The sequence below is a fragment of the Saimiri boliviensis genome, chromosome 17 (genome assembly GCF_048565385.1).
Source record: "Saimiri boliviensis isolate mSaiBol1 chromosome 17, mSaiBol1.pri, whole genome shotgun sequence".
Classification (NCBI taxonomy): domain Eukaryota; kingdom Metazoa; phylum Chordata; class Mammalia; order Primates; family Cebidae; genus Saimiri; species Saimiri boliviensis.
In genome coordinates, this window is record NC_133465.1 from 27,138,537 (window position 1) to 27,156,322 (window position 17,786).

Sequence of the window (17,786 nt, forward strand, 5' to 3'; positions counted from 1 at the left end):
TCATTCTTTCTATAGACATTTATGGAACTCCTATTTTGTATCAGACACTGCACCAGGACCTCTTGATAGGGACATGAAAGTGCTCAGAGCATCACTGCGCTCAGGAGCACACAGCGAACGGGGAACATGGCTAATGATGTGCTATTTTAGGGGCAGGGTGCATAGAGGTTAAGACTTGGGCTACGGCCCAGATTCCCTGGGTTCAAATTCTGGCTCTACTCTATCACTTTGGGCAGGGAGGTCTATTGGCTCTTTGGGCCTTCTCGTTTCCTCTTCTGAGAAGGAAATTCACTTCGTGCTGTAGTAAGTCCATGAATGTATATCTGTAAGGCACTCGTAAGCACTGTATACTGTTTTACTATTTGTCTTAGTCCGCTTAGGCTGCCATAACAAGGTACCACAGACTGGTTGGGTGTGGTGGCTCATGCCCATAATCCTAGTACTTTGGGAGGCCAAGGCAGGTGGACCACTGGAGGTCAGGAGTTCAAGAGCAGCCTGGCCAACATAGCAAAACCCCATCTCTACTAAAAATACAAAAATTAACCAGGTGTGGTAGTACATGCCTGTAATTCTGTCTACTCGGGAGGCTGAGGTGGGAGAATTGCTTGAACCAGGGAGGCAGAGGTTGCAGTGAGCAGAGATCACGCCATTGCACTCCAGCCTGGGTGACAGAGAAAGACTCCATCTCAAAACAAACAAACAAAAAAAGATACCATAGACTGGGTGGCTTACATAACAGAAATGTATTTTTTCACAGTTCTGGAGACTACAAGTCCCAGATAAAAGTCCAGCGTCGTTGGATTCTGGTAAGGGCTCTCTTCAAGGGTTGCAGACTGCCGCTTTCTTTCTGAGTCCTCACGTGGTGGGGAGAGAGAAAGCAAGCACCCTGGTTTCTCTTCTTTCTGTCAGATCAAGGCCCTGCTCCTATGACCTCATTTAACCTTAATGACTTCTGTAAAGGCCAAATCTCACAATACAGTTGTGTCAGAGCTAGGGCTTCCACGTAATGAACTGGAGGAGACACAATTCAGTCCATAGTACTATTGTTATATTGTTATTTTATTCTCCTCTGATTTCTAAGTTTACTGCACTGGAGACACAGAAGATGGTTTCTATATGATGCTAATTCTTAGGTTGTTACTGAACTTTCTTCTGTGGTCTAGTGAGTGTTCTGTGTGTACTTTAGAAGAATGTGTGTAATTTAATTGTTGAATGTAGTGAATACACACACATACACCCAAGTTTTTTGGTTTTTGGGAGTTTTTTGAGATAGGGTTTCACTCTGTCGCCCCTGCTGGAGTACAATAGCACAATCACAGATCACTGCGGCTTCAACCTCCCAGGCTCACGCGATCTTCCCTCCTCAGCCTCCTGAGTAGGGACTATAGGCGTCTGCCACCACAACTGGCTAATTTTTTTATTATTTTTTTTTTAGAGACAGGGTCTCACTGTGTTGCCCAGGAGGGTCTTGAATTTGTAGATTCAAGCAACCCATTCCTGCCTCAGCCTCCCAAATTGCTGGGATAATAGGCATGAGCTACCACGCCCAGCCTATTTTCACTTTTATTATAATTGTGGACTTGTTATTTTATCTTTGTAAATCATATATATGAGAATATCTTCTTGGCAAACTGCTCCTTAATAAATAAATAAAACAATTATCTAATGAACTTTTTTTATTTTCCTGAGACAGGGTCTCACTCTGTTGCCCAGGCTGGAGTGCAGTGGCACAATCATAGCTCAGCCTCAAACTCCTGGGCTCAAGTGATCCTCCCACCCCAGCCTCCCAAAGTGCTGGGATTACAGGCAGGAGCCACCACACCCGGTCTCTAATGAGCTTTTTCCCCAGCAATGCTTTCACCAGCTTAGTATTTGATTTATATATGATATTCCATACCTTTTTTAAACTGTCACCATGATTTAAATGGTGTCTTTTATAAGTAGCATGTAACTGCATTTTAAAATTAAACCTGAGAAATCCCTTTTAACCAGAGGTTTGCACATCTAGGTTTATTTATTGTGCTCATTTTGATATTTAAATGTACTTATTCTGTTATTAGTTTGTACCTTCTTGCTCCTGTGTTTCTTCTTTACTACTTTGGTTCCCCTTTCCTGCCTTCTATCTGATGGATCAGATTTGTTTTATGCCCTTCCTTCTACTGCTCTGAGATTTGTGCATCAGTCTACTGTATCTATTTCCTATCATTATTATTATGATTGCATCTGAGCTTGCCTGAAGGGAGCCTGAAGTTCATCAGTCTCCCTGCCCTCCTCCCAAATGAGACAAGGACCTTTGAATGCTTTCCTGGGACCACCACCCCATTGTTCATGTTGCCATTGTCTGGGAGTTTAGTTCAACAGTGTTTTAAACCCTCCAAATGGGAAATTTTCTTGTATCTCATGGTGAATGTGTGTTTGGGTTTGCTCATATGCTGGCCTGTTGGTTTGCACCTCATTGTGCCTCATGCTCTGCTCTTTCCTTCTCGACTCAGTGTCTTTCCTAATGCAGCGTCCTGCAGCAATTCTTTACAAGACAGCCAAGATTGGCCAACTCTCAGAGTACTTGCTGTCTGAAAAAGTCATTTTTTCTTTTTAAGGCAGAGTCTCACTCTGTTGCCCCTGCTGGAGTGCAGTGGTGCAATCTCGGCTCATAGCAACCTCTGACTCCTGGGTGCAAGGGATTCTCTTGCCTCAGCCTCCTGGGTAGCTGGGATTACACCACACCCGGCTAATTTTTTTGTATTTTTAGTAGAGATGGGATTTCGCCATGTTGGCCAGTCTGGTCTTGAACTCCTGACATCAGGTGATCCGCCCACAGGACTAGAATTACAGGCGTAAGCCACGGCACCAGCCATCTTTTTTTTTTTTTTTTTTTTTTTTTTCTTAGAGATGGGCTCTTGCTGTATTACCCAGACTGGTCTCAAACTTCTGGCTTAAAGCAGTCTTCTCACTTCGGCCTCCCAAAGTGCTAGGATCACAGGTGTGAGCCACCTCGCCCGCCTGGCCGAGAAAGCCTTTGTTTGCCCCCCGCTCTCCAGTGACAGGTTGGGGATACAGTTCCATGCTGACAGTTCTTTTCCTTGAGCCCTTTGAAGAGTCTGTGTGTTTGTTATTTCCCTGCACTAAGTGTTCCTGGTGTTCCTGTGCACGTAACCTGTCTTTTCTCTCTGGGCATTCTTAGGTTTTCTCTTTGCCTTAGGTGAGCTGCCGTGGATTTGCTTTTCAAGAAGGTCGAGAGAGGAAAGTGTGAGGTTTCTGGTTTTTGCTGAAAATTTGTTTGTTGATTTGTTTTCTCACCCAGTGGCTCCTTGCCACTTTGCCAGGCTGGAAGACAGACTTCTTCTGGCATCCTGTCCACAGACGGGGAGCCTGCTGTCAGGGCCTCGGTCATCGTTCCCTTGCACGTGGCCCCAGGCATGATTCCCGTTCAGGTTGGCACCTCCCGGATCTGAGCCTCAGCCTGACCTTCCTCCCGTACTGGCTTCACACCCTCTCCTTTCTTCTGATACATGGAAGTTTTCCTTTCTTTCCTGTCGCCTCCAGCTGGATTTTAGATCTTCTGTCTTTGGAATTGTATTCGGCACAGGAAGATGCTCACCAGGGCCAGGCTTGACAGCCCTGTCCCTGCTGCTGAAAGCAGCACAGCAGAGCCTCATGCTCCGGGCGAGATGGAGCAGAGGCTGGCAGGCAAACACCCAGGTCAGTTGGGGTTGGTGCCAGCAGTGGAGGGTCTTCTAAAGCTCTGGGGACGATGGCAGAAATACTGGCAGGGGAGCAGCAGGGTCTTTTGTGCCCTTAAAAGATCTCTCTGATGACTGTGCTTCCACACGGGGCTGGGTCAGCCTGAAGGCAGAGAAGCCAATCAGGGCAGTGTCAGGAATCAGGAAGTAGGAAAGAGGGTCTGGGGTGGGGCTTCAGCAGGGGATGCAGACAAAACGTGCCATCAGTAGAACTCGGAGACTGTTGGCAGTGGAAAAAGGGGGAGCTGGGCTGCCTGCCGGCTCTCTGGCCTCAGTGACCAAGAAGACAGCACTGTTCACTGCACAGGCTTGATGGAAGGAGGGAAGCAGTTTGAGGGAGGGGCCAAGAGGATGAGCTCAGCCTTGGGCATATGAAGACTCAGCTGTCTGCAGAGCATTCCGGGACTTGTCTAGGAAGTGGCTGAAAATACATGTATGGACCTCATGCTAGGAGAGGGGACACTGACTGGGTCATTCTCATTGAAACCACAGGCCTGAGTGATGCCACTGTGAAGTAATGTATAAAATGAAAGGGACTGAAGATTAAGCAATATTTAAGGAGTGAGAAAGCAAAGCCAAAACAGCGCCTGTGAAAGTCCCACTTATTCTTGAGGTATCAGTCTGTGTGTCACCTCCTGTGGGAAGCCCACCCCAGCCACCCAGGGCCGGTGACCCTCCTCCATGCAGCAGGTGCTTCCTGCAGAGCACTGGCTTCCACTAGCTTGGACCTGGGTCGTCCTTGCCACATTTCTCTTTCTCGGGACAGTGCCCCTTCCGCTCCATGAGTCACTGCGAGAGGACATGGGCAGGGAAGGGAGGGATGGGTGTTGGCAGCATGAGGAGAGAGCCATGGGGGAGGGGTGCCCAGACTGGGAGGGTGGTGACAGTCGTGTTGGGGACACAAGCAGAGTGAGTGTGGATTGTGCCCCAGGCCTGGAACCCAGGTCGGCTCAGTGCTGTGGAGAGGCAGACACTAGGCTTGGGTGAGGTCTCAGGGCATGCTGGCTGCCGACAACACCCAGATGTGACCCAGCCAGTTTATGACAAGAGAAAAGTTTTATTTTCCAAATAAAAATAGTTTTTCCCCATTCCTCACCAGCTGCAGACCCAGAATTGACTCAGTATGCTAGGAAGCACACCACCACCTCTCCTGGACTTGCCTGGTTGCTGAATTCATAGTCTCACCTGATAGGTGACTGTGGTAAAAGTGTCCACTCGACCCTGACAAAAACAGAAGTAGCATTTCCTAAAGCAAGATTTTGAAAGAGATGTCCTCTGTGGTTTGACAGCAGCAGAGAGACTTGCGTCTCGGAGGAACTGAAACGCAGAGTAAACAGCTGCAGACATGAGCTCCTGGTGCCCCAGTCAGTAGCTGTTGTCCTCAGTGTGAGCCAGAGAGCATGCATTTATGTCCTGGTGACATCCAGATGGAGGGTGGCCTGTCTTTGTGACTCTAGAGTTTCTCAGGAAGCACTTAACGCATTTACTTCCGCTTTGGAAAGCACGTGTCTGTGTTTGGTGTGAGGCAATATTCCCCCTACCACATTCTGTTACCAAACACGAGAGAACATTGCATTAGCCTCACAATATTCTCAGGCACTCCTTGCTGCACCCCAAAAAATGTTCTAACCAAGTTACTGCACTGTACCCCACTTCCACTGCATTTCCCCTTGAAATGCATTTGTTAGAACCTGGATCACCCCCACTCTCATAGGGAATGCCATTGAGAGGAACAGTGACTCACTGATTTCTTCAAGTCCTGCCTGATTTCTGTAGGGGCAGGGCAGGCCAGTGGATGAGAGTCTCCTAATCCCAGCTGAGCCAGGCTGCCTGCAACCTCCTGGGACCTGCCTTCTTGGTTGGCTTTGGCCGAAAACTCTGCACTGGCCAGCTGAGCAGGGCCAGGATGGGAGGGGATGTGTTCTGGGCTGATTCACCTTCTGGACAGGAGTGGCCTGTCCCACTTTGTGCAGGGCCTGTGAAGGCACAGGTGGCAGAGGGAGCATGTTTGTCCATCACATGGATCAAGTCCTGCATTTAATGGGTTTCTGTAAGAGCAGAAGACAAGAGTCTAAGTGAAAAATGAAGGAAAGTAATTTGATAAAGGTCGTTTGCCTGCAGTGATGGCTGGGAACAGATGAAACAAGATGAAAGTCCCCGAATTCCACAGTTTGCTGAGCCATTAAACCCTGTAACAGAAGATGGGGAGAGAAAACCATCCCTCCCCCGTGCAGCCAACCTCCCTCGGCAGCTGTCATTTGGCTCGGCGCACCCTCAGAGGAAGACACCCTGCCTCCATCTATGCAGAGTTCCCTTTTAAAATAAGGAAAGAATTCTGGCTCTATATGGATTTCCAGAGCATGGTGAAGTTCAAACAAGAAAGAGGTCATGACCCCAAGCATCTCCTCCATCTCCTGCCCTGGCCCTGCTGCACTTTGCCTCCAGGATCAGCACAAGAAATCTCTTACTGGTCTTAAAATTATACTGGATAGGCCAGGTGCGGTGGCTCACGCCTGTAATCCCAACACTTTGGGAGGACGAGGCAGGTGGATCAGCTGAAGTCGGGAGTTTGAGACCAGCCTGACCAACATGGCAAAACTCTGTCTCTACTAAAAATACAAAAATTAGCTGGGTGTGATGGAGGGCGCCTGTAATCCCAGCTACTCAGGGAGCTGAGGCAGGAGAATCACTTGAACCCAGGAGGCGGAGGTTGCAGTGAGCCGAGATCGCGCCATTGCACTCCAGCCTAGGCAACAGAGTGAGACTCCATCTCAAAATATATGTATATATTGGCTAAACTTGAGATGAGGAGAGAAAGCATGGTTTAAAGGCAACTTCTTATTTTTTATTTAGGTCAATCCACATTCTTTAAAAAAAAATTATCCCAGCTACTCAGGAGGCTGAGGCAGGAGAATTGCCTGAACCCAGGAGGCGGAGGTTGCGGTGAGCCGAGATCGTGCCATTGCACTCCAGCCTGGGTAACAAGAACGAAACTCCGTCTCAAAAAAAAAAAATTATTGTGGTAAAATACACATAACATAAAATGTATTATTAGTCACATTTAGTACATTCACAATGTTGTATAGCCATCACCTCTACCTAGTTCTGGAATATTTTCATCACCCCAATAGGAGACCCCATGCCCTCTAAGCAGCCCCTCCACGCCCCCACTCCCTGCAGTCCTTGGCAACCACTCATCAGTTTCTATCTCTGTGGCTTTGCCACTTTTGGCTACTTCATATAAATGTAATTATACAGTATGTAGCCTGTTAGTCAGCCACCTTTCACTTAGCATCATGTTTCGGATGTTTTCATCCTTTTTGTGCTGGTTTCTTCCCATCTTTGTGGATTTATCCACTTATCGTCTTTGTAGTTGTTGACTTTCTGATTGGGTCTGTGAGTGGACGTCCAGTTTGTTGATGACGACATTATTTCTTTCTGTTTCTTAGTTTTCCTTCTAACATTCAGGCCCCTCTGCTGTAGGACTGCTGAGGTCCACTCCAGGCCCTGGTTGCCTGGGGATCACCTGCAGCTTAGTCACCGTCTGCCTGCAGAGGCTTTGCTGAGCAGCTGTGGGCTCCGCCCAGCTGCCATATGAACTTCCCTGCAGTCCTGTTTATACTGGTAGAGTTAGAACTGCCTTGGCAATGGCGGCCCACCTCTATAATGGCGGACTCGCTCTGTAATGGCGGGCTGCCTCAGCGATGGCGGACTACCTCCGTAGTGGTGGACTGCCTCGGTCATGGCGGACACCCCTCCTGCACAGAGCTGGACCATCCCAGGTTCAGCTGTGCTTGCTGTGAAACTCTCAATCCAGAGCGTTTCAGATTGCTGTTTTTTTGTGGGGGTGGGACCAGCCAAGCCTGATCACCTGGCTCCCTGCCTTGGAGCCCTTTTTTTTTGTGGGTTGAACGGGCGACTCTGTTTCCCAGGTGTTCCAGTCACCTGTTGAAAAGGCACCGCGATCTGTGTGATTTCCTGTGCAGCCACCCACTCTATACTGGCTGAAAGAGCCATGTTGAGATTCCTGGTGCTTTTTTGCCCAGGAGTCTCCTGGCCTGGCTCCCTGTTTCAGTCCCCTTTTTTAATCAGTTAAATGGATGACTCTCTCCCAGAGCTCCAATCACCAACTAAAATGGTGCCCTGACCCATGTATTTTGTGCAGAAAACAGCCTCGCAGGCCGAAACACCCACACTGGCAACCCATGGGGCTCCTCCGCCTGGGAATCTCCTGGTCTGTGCGCAATAAAAATCCGTCTGGAAATGCAGCGTCCACTCACCCTCCATGGTTTCACCGGGAGCTGCAATCCCAAGCTGCTCCTAATCAGCCATCTTGGATCTGCGATCAGGTCTCTAGAACTTCTGACCAACCAGCTTCAAGTTGGAGTTCCCAGGACCGCCTCTTTGGGTTTGAATAATTTGCTCACAGAACTCAGGGAAACACTTCCTTACATTTGCCAATTTATTAAGAAGGCTATTCTAAAGGATACAGATAAATAGCAGATGAGATACACAGGGGAGGTGTGGAAGAGTCCCAAGAAGCAGAGGATTGTCTGTCCACACAGAGTGGGATGCCCACCCTCCCGGCACATGGATGGGCTCTTCTCCTTCCCATCAGTCTCCATGTGCCCAGCTCTCCAGAAGCTCCATACCCATCCCTCTTGAGTTTTTTTGGAGACTCCATTGGCTGTCCATGATTGAAGCATAGACAACTGTGTTGAAATGAGATTGGCCAAAAGGGACTGATCTAAGCCCACCAAGGCCTTTCCATTCAGATCCTTCCTGGCCTCTCCATGCAGCATTCCTTCCTCCAAGGTGTGGGGCAGGACCCCCTCACCCCCTCACGGGAATGAGGGTGTTAGGACTCACAATCAGATTAGAGAACTGACTTGGGCCAGAGAAGGTCAGTGAGAGAGATTTTGTTTCCTGAGGCCTGCTTCTGAGGCCTAAAGCACCCCAAGTTATAACAAAAGACTAACAATGGTTATGGGAGTCACAAGCTAGGAACTGTGGATGATACCTATATCATACGTCGTCATCATCAACACCACACCACAGGGTAAACAGTGCTCCTATGAACATTCATGTACAAGCTTTTGTCTGTTCTCAGTTCTTTAGGGTATATATCCAGGAGTGAAATCGCTGGGTCATATGGCAGTCCTATGTTTAACTTACTGAGGAGCCACCAACCTCAATCTAATTTTCTGACTTTGTTATCTGCTGATGGCAGTGTGGAGTGGCAGCTGGGCAATGCTCAGCCAAACTCCAGAGCAGAAGGCTGGTTCTTCCTGCTCTCGTTGTTCTGTGATAACTCAACACACGAAGTCACTCGACCCCTCTTCTGCCCAAACCTCACAGCGGCACCACACAGGCTGGGAGTCAGGCAGGCCAGGGCTACCCAGGGCTGTGCCGTGGGAAAAGTAGGAACCCGGACATATGTCCCTTAAGGCAGCAAACAGTATTTCTCTACTAAGGAGCAGGCCTCCTTCCCAGGACCCTCCTGCTTCACAGGGCTCTGGCCACTTTCCCTTTAGAAGGAACTCCGTGGACTGGCGAATCTCCATCCCGGAGGATCTCAGCCAGTCGTGCCCATTGTCTTCCTCCTTCATGAGGCTACAGTGAGTGTGTGAAGTTGACGAGGTGAGCAGATGAAGTTCTGTTACTGGGAGAGCCATTTACACAGCAGATGGACTGAGGCCTGCAACCATCCACGGACCCAGCAAGTCCAGAACCCATGGCCTGGCCAGCATTGCCCGCCAGCACCCGGGTGCTTCCCCTGTGTGCAGCGCAGCACCACGCGTGGAGCTCTGTAAGACGCCTCCCTCCCCACCAGGACCTTGCATTCTAAATGTGGAGACCAGTACATGTGATGTGAATGCTCCATGAAACTTGTAGGATTGTTTGCTTATTTTTTTTTATTTTTTATCTTTTTTTTCCCAAAGATGAGGTCTTGCTCTGTGGCTCAGGCTGGAGTGCAGTGGCACAATCTCAGCTCACTGCAACCTCCACCTCCCCAGCTCAAGCAATTCTCCCACCTCAGTCTCCCAAGTAGCTGGGATGTCCGGCCCATGCCACCACACCCAGCTAATTTAAAAAAATTTTTTTGTGTGGAGACAGTATTCTGCCATGTTGCCCAGACTGGTCTCAAACCTCTGAGCTCAAGCAAGCTACCTGCTTCCACCTCCCTAACTGCTGAGATTACAGGTAAGAGCCATCATACCTGGCATAATTTCATTTTTAGAAATAGGGTCTCACTATGTTGCCCAGGCTGGTGTTGAACTAGGCTCATACGATCCTCCCACTTCAGCCTCCAGAGTAGCTGGGACTACAGGTGTGCGCCACCACACTTGACATGTGTAGAATATTTTTTTTGTGTGTGAGACAGTCTTGCTGTCACCCAGGCTGGAGTGGTGCGATCCTGGCTCACTGCAACCTCTGCTTCCTGGGTTCAAGCAATTATCCGCCTCAGCCTCCCAAGTAGCTGGGATTACAGGCAACCACCACCACACCCAGCTAATTTATTATTATTATCTTTTTTTTTTTTTTTTTTTTTTTGGTATTTTTAGTAGAGACTGGGTTTCACTATCTTGGCCAGGCTGGTCTTGAACTCCTGACCTTGTGATCCACCCACCTCAGCCTCCCAAAGTGCTGGGATTACAGGTATGAGCCATTGCGCCTGGCTAATTTTTGTATTAGAGACCAAGTTTCACTGTGTTGGCCAGGCTGGTCTCCAACTCCTGATCTCATGATCCTCCCACCTCAGCTTCCCAGATTGCTGGGATTGCTGAGCCACCACGCCTGGTCCACTTGTAGGATTTAAACACAGAATCAGAATCCTAGGCTCTCCCCACAAGATGTAAAACATTTAGGAAGTGAATATTCAAATCAGAAACATTCATATGGTTTTGTGAGCTGTGTTAAAATGAGGAACATGATCTGATTCAATAATGATAGCTCTCTTGAACCATCTCTTTTGGAGGTTCTTGACACTTAACTGAGAAAGCAGTGAACATTCCTGCTGTGAAGCAAGAAACTCACGTATGTTTCACACACCGTGCTTCACGTCTTTCAAATGGCGTGCCTCAGACTGTAAATTGCATGAGGGCAGGCGGCTTCCCAGGCTCTCAGGAAGACCCCCGCCTCTGGCTCCCAGCCCGAGTTCTGTGTTTGCGGCGCCCGCACGGTGACTGCGGGGGAGTCAGTCCTTGTGGAGCACTTGGAGGGTAGATGGCTGACTGATGGATAGATGAAATATTTGTCCCATTTACCTTCACCCGCAAAGTAGGCAAAGAACGTATTTATGATGCATGTTTGTTTGACAGTTGTAAAAGCCAGACCGAGGTTTAAATGACTTGAACAAGGTCATGAACCCAGGAAGCTGGCGATGCCAGGACAGAATCCAGACTCTCCCACCCTTAGGCCTCGCTCTTGTATGAAGACCTTGAAGGAACCAGGAGAGATCTCAGGCGGGCTTAGAAAATGAAGTCCTGGGAGGGGAAGTATGGGGACCTCCACTAAATGCCACCTTTTCTTTCCTAACGCATCCCTGAGTTTTGTTGAGTTAGGGGATGTCTTGGGGAAGTGGGAATGAGATATTCACCCCAGATCGATATCCGTGGTCCAGGAGAGGGGCAGGTTCGGAAGTGGGGCTGAGAGGAGACGGCAGCCCTGCCAGCGTGTCAGCACTGGAGCGAGTCTCCTGCCACGCTGGGGCTCCTCCACCCAAAGAGAAGAGCTGGCAGGAACACTCCCTCCACCAAGCCCCATGGGCTGGGCCCGTGGTGTGGAATGCCGGAGAGCCAGAATTGCCAACGGGAAGGAGAGGACCAACTGGCTGTCCTGGGACAGTACCCACCACCAGGGAGGGGACTGAGCAGCTGTGGGGCTGGCACAGCAGAAGTAGGACAGGGAGAGAGACAGGGGCCCACAGCTCATCTGCATCCACAGCCCAGAAGGAGCCAGTGTCCAACTTCTGCCTTCCTTCTTGTTATTCAAGAATCTTCATTTCGGCAGCGTGGTGGCCTTGGGTGGGGAGGGGAGCTGGCCTGACAGTGGGATTGCTGTTGACTCGTGCGTGATCACTTTGACCTCCCAGAGTGTGGTCTGCTCTTCCCTCTGCTGGACACTCCCTGAGGAAGGGCCTCCGCCGGCAACGTGTACTCCCCAGAGCCTACTGACAGGGACGACAGAGAGCAGGAGAAAAAGGTTCTGCCCAGCCCGTGTGGGAAGCAGCAATCTGGAGCAGTGATTCTTGGCTGCTTTTTTATGCTGCAACTCCCTGAGGATGATACCCTGGGTGCCATTTTTTTTATTTATTTATTTTGAGACAAGGTCTCACTCTGTGCGCAGGCTGGAGTGTGGTGGCACCATCATAGCTCACCACAGCCTTGAATTCCTGGGCTTGGGTGACCTCCTGCCTCAGCCTCCCAGGGAACTAAGATTACAAGCACAGGCCACCACACCCGGCTAATTGGTTTGTTTTTTATTCTTTGTAGAGAGGGACGATGGGTTCCCGTACTACGGTCTATGTTTCCCAGGCTGGTCCTGAACAACTGGCCTCAATCGAGCCTCCCTCCTCTGCCTCGCAGAGTGTTGGGGTTACAAGCGTCAGCCATTGCACCCGTGCCCTTTTACGGTGGTCACTTGCTCCTCCCTGTTTTCCCACCAGCCTGAACCCCTGCATCAAGGCTGTAGAGCAGATCCTGGAGAGACACAGAGCGCAAAGGAAGCGGGGAGGGTGGAGGCGGGGCCGCCCTGCTGAGCGGGAGTCAGGAGAGCCCTGCAGAGAGGAGCACACCCTAGCTGAACACGGGAGCGTCAGGGTGAATGAATGCGTCCCATTTTCTCTTAGTATTTTTGAGCTGACATGGAGTGTGGCGTGCTGAGAGCCCATTCCCTCAGACTGAGTCACCAGGTGATTCTGGAACCCACTGTGTACATGCAGCTCTGCAGGCAAGGGCGAGGGCAGAGCCTGGACTCCCTGCACAGGAAGGCACAGGCCCCCAGGAGGGTTGGCAGGAGGAGGCCACTGCCAGTGTCGGGAGGGAGGCACCCAGAGGACAAGAGTCCAGTGAGAGGGACCCAAGGCCATGCCAGGTTGACAAAGGGGAGGCTGGGAGGCCACCCTGGCTCAGGGACCAGCCTGGTCCTGGAGGCATCTGGCCCAGCACGAGAGCTGCAGGGGCCCCACCTAGACCCCTCTGCCACAGCCGCACGTCAGCCCTGCAGAGCAGCCCTGGTGCCCACAGGAGTGGAAGAGGGCCTGAGTCACTGCCTCTGCTGGGTTCTGCTATTTTTATGTCCAAGTCTGGTTAAAAATAGCTGTCTAAGCCAAGGTTTTAGCTGCAGCTCAGAAGACATTAAGTATTAGATACCTAATGCCCACAAGTGATCACCAGGGTCTCTTCCTGTGTCGTGAGAAAGCAGGGAGGAGGTAGCTATGAGCGCAGCCCCTGAGCATCCCACCCTGCACGTTACTTCTGAAACCCCGGGGCCTGCTGTGGGGTGTGCCCGCCAGGTGTCCTCAGAAAGCATGTGCTGGGCCGGGTGCTCTAGTGACACCATTGCTCTCAGCACGCTGACCCCGTGAAGCCGCTGCACACTGGGGCCATTTGAGCTGCCTTGGCCTCTGAGCAGTGGCGCCTCCCAGGCAGCCAGTGCTTAGAAAGTGCCTCACGTGCTCATCACCTGGTGAAGGCACCTCCAGGCTAGGTGGAAGCTCAGTGTGTGCTGGCCTTGGCCCTGGCCTTCCCTTGGCCGTGTGGACACCACAGCTCAGCATTCACTGCCCAGCACTAAGAACAGCTCCATGAGTCCAGTAGGGCGTTCCAAGCAGGACTTAACCTGCCCACGCCCTAGACACCATCCCGAGAGCAATGAGAAATTCCCAGGGCTTTCGGCATACGGAGCAGAGCCAGCCTGTCCTGACCGGAGGCTCCGAGGCCAGCAGGCCTTCCTCCTTTCTCCTCTCCCCTCCCAGCTCAAAACTAACAAGGAACAAGCCTGAGGTACAGCATGGGATTGTGCTGCATTGCGAGCCAATGTTAGGCGGCCAGCCTATTTCAACAAGTGTTTCTGCTTTTAAAACCAGCAGCAGCAGCTAGGTGCGGTGGCTCACGCCGATAATCCGAGCATTTTGGGAGGCTGAGGCAGGCAGATCACCTGAGTTCAAGAGTTCGAGACCAGCCTGACCAACATGGAGAAACCCCATCTCTACTAAAAATACAAAAATAGCTGAGCATAGTGGTGCACGCCTATAATCCCAGCTACTTGGGGGGCTGATGCAGGAGAATTGCTTGAACCTGGGAGGCAGAGGTTGTGGTGAGCCAAGATCACACCACTGCACTCCAGCCTGGGCAAAAAGAGCAACTCCGTCTCAAAAAAACAAAAAAAAACCAGCAGCAGCTTCTTAGCATGTTCAGTGCGGTGTGAGGAGCTGGAGGAAGGGCCTGGCTCTGCGCAGCAGGAAGAGCACAGCCTCCGCCTCTGCACCCCGCCTGAAGCCCGGACACCCGGCTGAGGCCACCTTCGCGTGCTCCCAGGCCAGCGGGGCTTCCTGCTACACAGCGCTCCTTGAGGCCCCCAGTGGGGCGCCACCTGCACTGTTCTGTGCCCACCAGGGTGGGCACCAGCTGAATGGCCCAGCTCCAGATGAGAGCAGCCTCTCTCTTGGGGCAACCCAAGTCAGGCCCACTTCCACCAGCCAGGCTGTGACAGGCAGGGACCAGCTGGGAGCAGGAGACATCTCTCTCTCACCAGGGTGTGTGGCAGGGAAGTGCCCACTTACCATGGACACAGCCTCACAGGTCTCTCACAGGATGGGCAGTGTCGGTCAGAACCCCAGCCTTGGTACACCAAAGGCCCCAGGGGCTTGGTCCTCAGCCCAGCCTCACGCGCCGCCTCTGTCCAGTACCCTGCACCGGGAGCCAAGGGCCAGGGGCTCGGCCAGTACCACACTCACATCACCTCAGCTTCTCTGGTGCCCTTCTGGCATCCTCAGGGCACTTGTGGAGGAGCGGGCCAAGCCGGAGCCGATGGTGGCCTGGAGCTGCTGGGGAGGTGCCCTGTTCTCATGCCGCCTGCTAACTGCCCGTCTGGTGTTTTCGGTTCTTTCAGTGAGAAGCGCCACCTTCAAGTGAACGTCACCAACCCAGTGCAGTGCAGCCTGCACGGGAAGAAGTGCACCGTCTCCGTGGAGACGCGGCTCAACCAGCCCCAGCCAGACTTCACCAAGAACCGCTCGGGCTTCATCCTCAGCGTGCCCGGGAACTGACACCCCGCGGAGACCTGGCCCAGAGCCCAGCCATGCTCTGCGTCCTGGGTCCCAGTCCAGCTGCTGCCTCCTGCTCACTCCCGCTAGAAACCTGCTGCGAGGGCCCCGTCCGGTGGAACCCCTCCCCTGTGAGGTTTCCTTCCTGGCTTTCTGCCTTTGGTATCATCTTCCTCTGTCCTGACTGTCCATGGTCCCTGCTCAATAAACCAAAGACCCTGGTGCCCTGCCCAGAACCCTGGGCTAATGTTCAGACCAATCTCACCCCAGAGGCAATTGGATGGTGCCTTTAGTTGGTGCAGGTACCCCTTGGCCAGGTCAAGTCAGAGCACCTGATCAGGTGCCCTGCTGCTGACCCTGCAGAGGGCAGCAGTGGGGACACAGTTCCCCCTACTGCCAGGAGCCCCACAGCCACCTCTCTCGCCCAAGGTGAGCCAGCCCTGGGGACCCAGCTCAGGGAGGCTCTGCTCAGAGTTCAGTGGACGCCCCCACCCAACTCCCAGCTGCCAGCCAAAGCCACCAGGTGAGCAGAGTCACCCGCAAGGCCAGCCTCTCGGCCAGGAGCCAGTGGCAGGAGCAGAAGAGCCCATCCAGCAGGATTGAGTCTATCCTTCCCAGATTCTCCCCCAGGAGACTCCCTTTGCCACCAAGGCCCCTGCCAGGACCTCTGACCACCACTCTGGAGAGGACAGTGTGACATGCTCCAAGGATCATCTTAACCCACAGCCTGTGGCCACGGCCTCTTATAGGTCCTTTCGCCGTTTGCAGGGTGGCTAATCAGATACCTGCTGTCACCACACTTGGGTCAGGAATCCTAATGAGAACGGGAGCTGCCGGGCGAGGGCAGCCCTAAGGGTGGGCTGCTTTCTCTCTGGGCCACCTCCCTGCTGCGTTTCCTACTCCGTGAAACAGCGAGGGCGGGGTCGAAGCACAGGGAATGATGGGAAGCAGGGCCGCAGCACAGCTTGGGGTCCTGGCACTGCAGGCCAGGCCAGGATGCCCACCCTGCACCCTGCATGGCCCCTCGGGGCCTGCGCCTGTGGACCTGGTGCCAGGGAGCACTGCCAGCTTGTGGGTTTCTGCCCAGCAAAAGCACGTATGCCTCAGAAGCCTGAGACCACCTTCCCCACTGAACCTCCGCTGCTGAGAAGGCCCTGAGGGAAGGAGAGGCTCCGGGCAAATGCCCACGTGGTGAGAGGATGTGGGGAGCCCACACCTCAGGTGGAGTGGGCAGGGTGCGAGAGAGAGACGCACCAAAGCTCTTCCCTTCCTGCCAGACGCTGCCCTGCCGTGCCCCTGACCTCCCACCTGACCCAGCAGAACCCACCAAGTGCCTGTGTGTGTCCTCCTGCACCTCACCCAGGGCCTGACCCCAGAGTGGTCCCAGCAATGTGGTCTCAGGTCCACGCCCCACCCCTGCCTCCCAAACGTTTGCGCTGTGTGCAGTGTGCAACAAAGAATCCTGCTGGCATCCTGTCCTTGGGACCCTTTCTCATTCTCCAAGCCTGGTCCGTTGCCTTCATAGGCAGAGGTGCCCCAGCCCAGGTTAGCAATGCTCATAGTTTGCCAATTACCAGTAGACTGTAGTGGAACCATCTAACTGGAACTTCCTCCCTCCTCCCACCTATTTCCCCAGACTTGTTGCTTTGCACTAGACACATGCAAATGTATGTTTTAAACACACCAAAACTGATCATGCCAAATGAGTTGCCTGTCAAAGGCTGGAGGGCAGGAGGAGGGTCTGAGTCTGGATTCCTTCCTCCTGGCCTTTGGATGGTGCCTTGGGCCCCTCAGCCCCAGCGCTGGGGCCTCCCAGCTGAGGCCACAGGACAAGCACTATTTTACAATGTACTAAAAGAAGCCACAGTAAGTGGCAACTGCAAAAAGATCAGGAATGTAGGGTGTGATCTGGGTCACGCGTCCCAGGCACTGAGGGGAAAGGAAGCGGGCACAGTGATTATAGACAATGGTGGGTTCCCTTGATTTAATTAAATGCAATTTTATGGTTTGGTGCAAAAACTCCTGTTTTCCAGTAAATTAACTTTATTTCTAAAGCATATTTTGATTTACCATCAAGGGCAATAAAGCATTAAATCTTATTTTTAAAGGTGTTTTGCTTATCTGTCACTGAAAACTTTGTGAAATGTTTGGTTATATAAAGTCAACCATTACATTCAAGAAGGGAGAATTAAGCACCAATAATGTAAAATGGAGGATAATTTGCCTGAGGCTTTTGAACCAAAAACTAGCAAGGCGCAAGCTGTGGACAGGTGGTATGAGGAGGGGAGGAGGCCGTGGGGTGAGTCCTAGCACTTTCTCCCGCCATCTTGAGGCCCGTGCCCTGGCATCTGGAAGCGCGCGCACTGCTTGGTGTCAGGGAACGCGTTTACTGAAAGAGAAGCACGTACGTAGAGGGGAAAGGCTCAGAGACCTGCAGCAGCAGCTGGGGGACAGGCCAGGCCAGCTGAGTGAAAGGAGCTGGAAGTAAGCATGGGGGCGGTGGGGAGAGTGAGAGGCAGCAGCAGCTCCTCCAGCGGGAAGGGAGCGAGGCCCTGTGGGAGCAACAGGGCAAGGCCAGCACCCGAGGGTCCTGAAGCCAGGGTGCTTCCAGTCACTGGTCTTTGGCAGAAAAGAACGTGCAGCGGTGGCTTCTGTGACTCAGAGGAAGGGAGTCGCTTTTCGGAAAGCAAGTGGCCTTGATCACAAGGCTGACAACTCCCAAGCTACCAACTTGAGGACAAGAAGGGCTTTCCTAGCACTAAGGGGCAGCTCCAGAC

General features: G+C 52.2%; 1 protein-coding gene and 1 long non-coding RNA gene across 3 annotated transcripts in view; one reads left to right on the plus strand and one right to left on the minus strand.

Moving 5' to 3' along the window:
* The window catches only part of MYO1D (myosin ID), a 363,423-nt gene extending 346,315 nt beyond the window's left edge, over window positions 1-17,108 (plus strand). Inside the window, exon 22 of the mRNA XM_003933128.4 lies at window positions 14,856-17,108. Coding sequence (XP_003933177.2) covers window positions 14,856-15,012 — 157 coding nt within the window. The 3' untranslated portion in view covers window positions 15,013-17,108. The remainder of the gene's footprint in view (window positions 1-14,855) is intronic.
* Window positions 10,425-14,860, minus strand: LOC141581827 (uncharacterized). 2 transcript variants are annotated; one of them, XR_012514593.1, is made up of 2 exons: window positions 14,527-14,860; window positions 10,425-11,910 (listed from the first exon to the last, which is right to left on the minus strand). It is a non-coding gene; the product is annotated as an uncharacterized LOC141581827 (long non-coding RNA). The 2 variants fall into 2 exon arrangements; XR_012514592.1 differs by having other exon boundaries at window positions 10,425-11,913.
* Window positions 17,109-17,786: the final 678 nt, after the last annotated feature.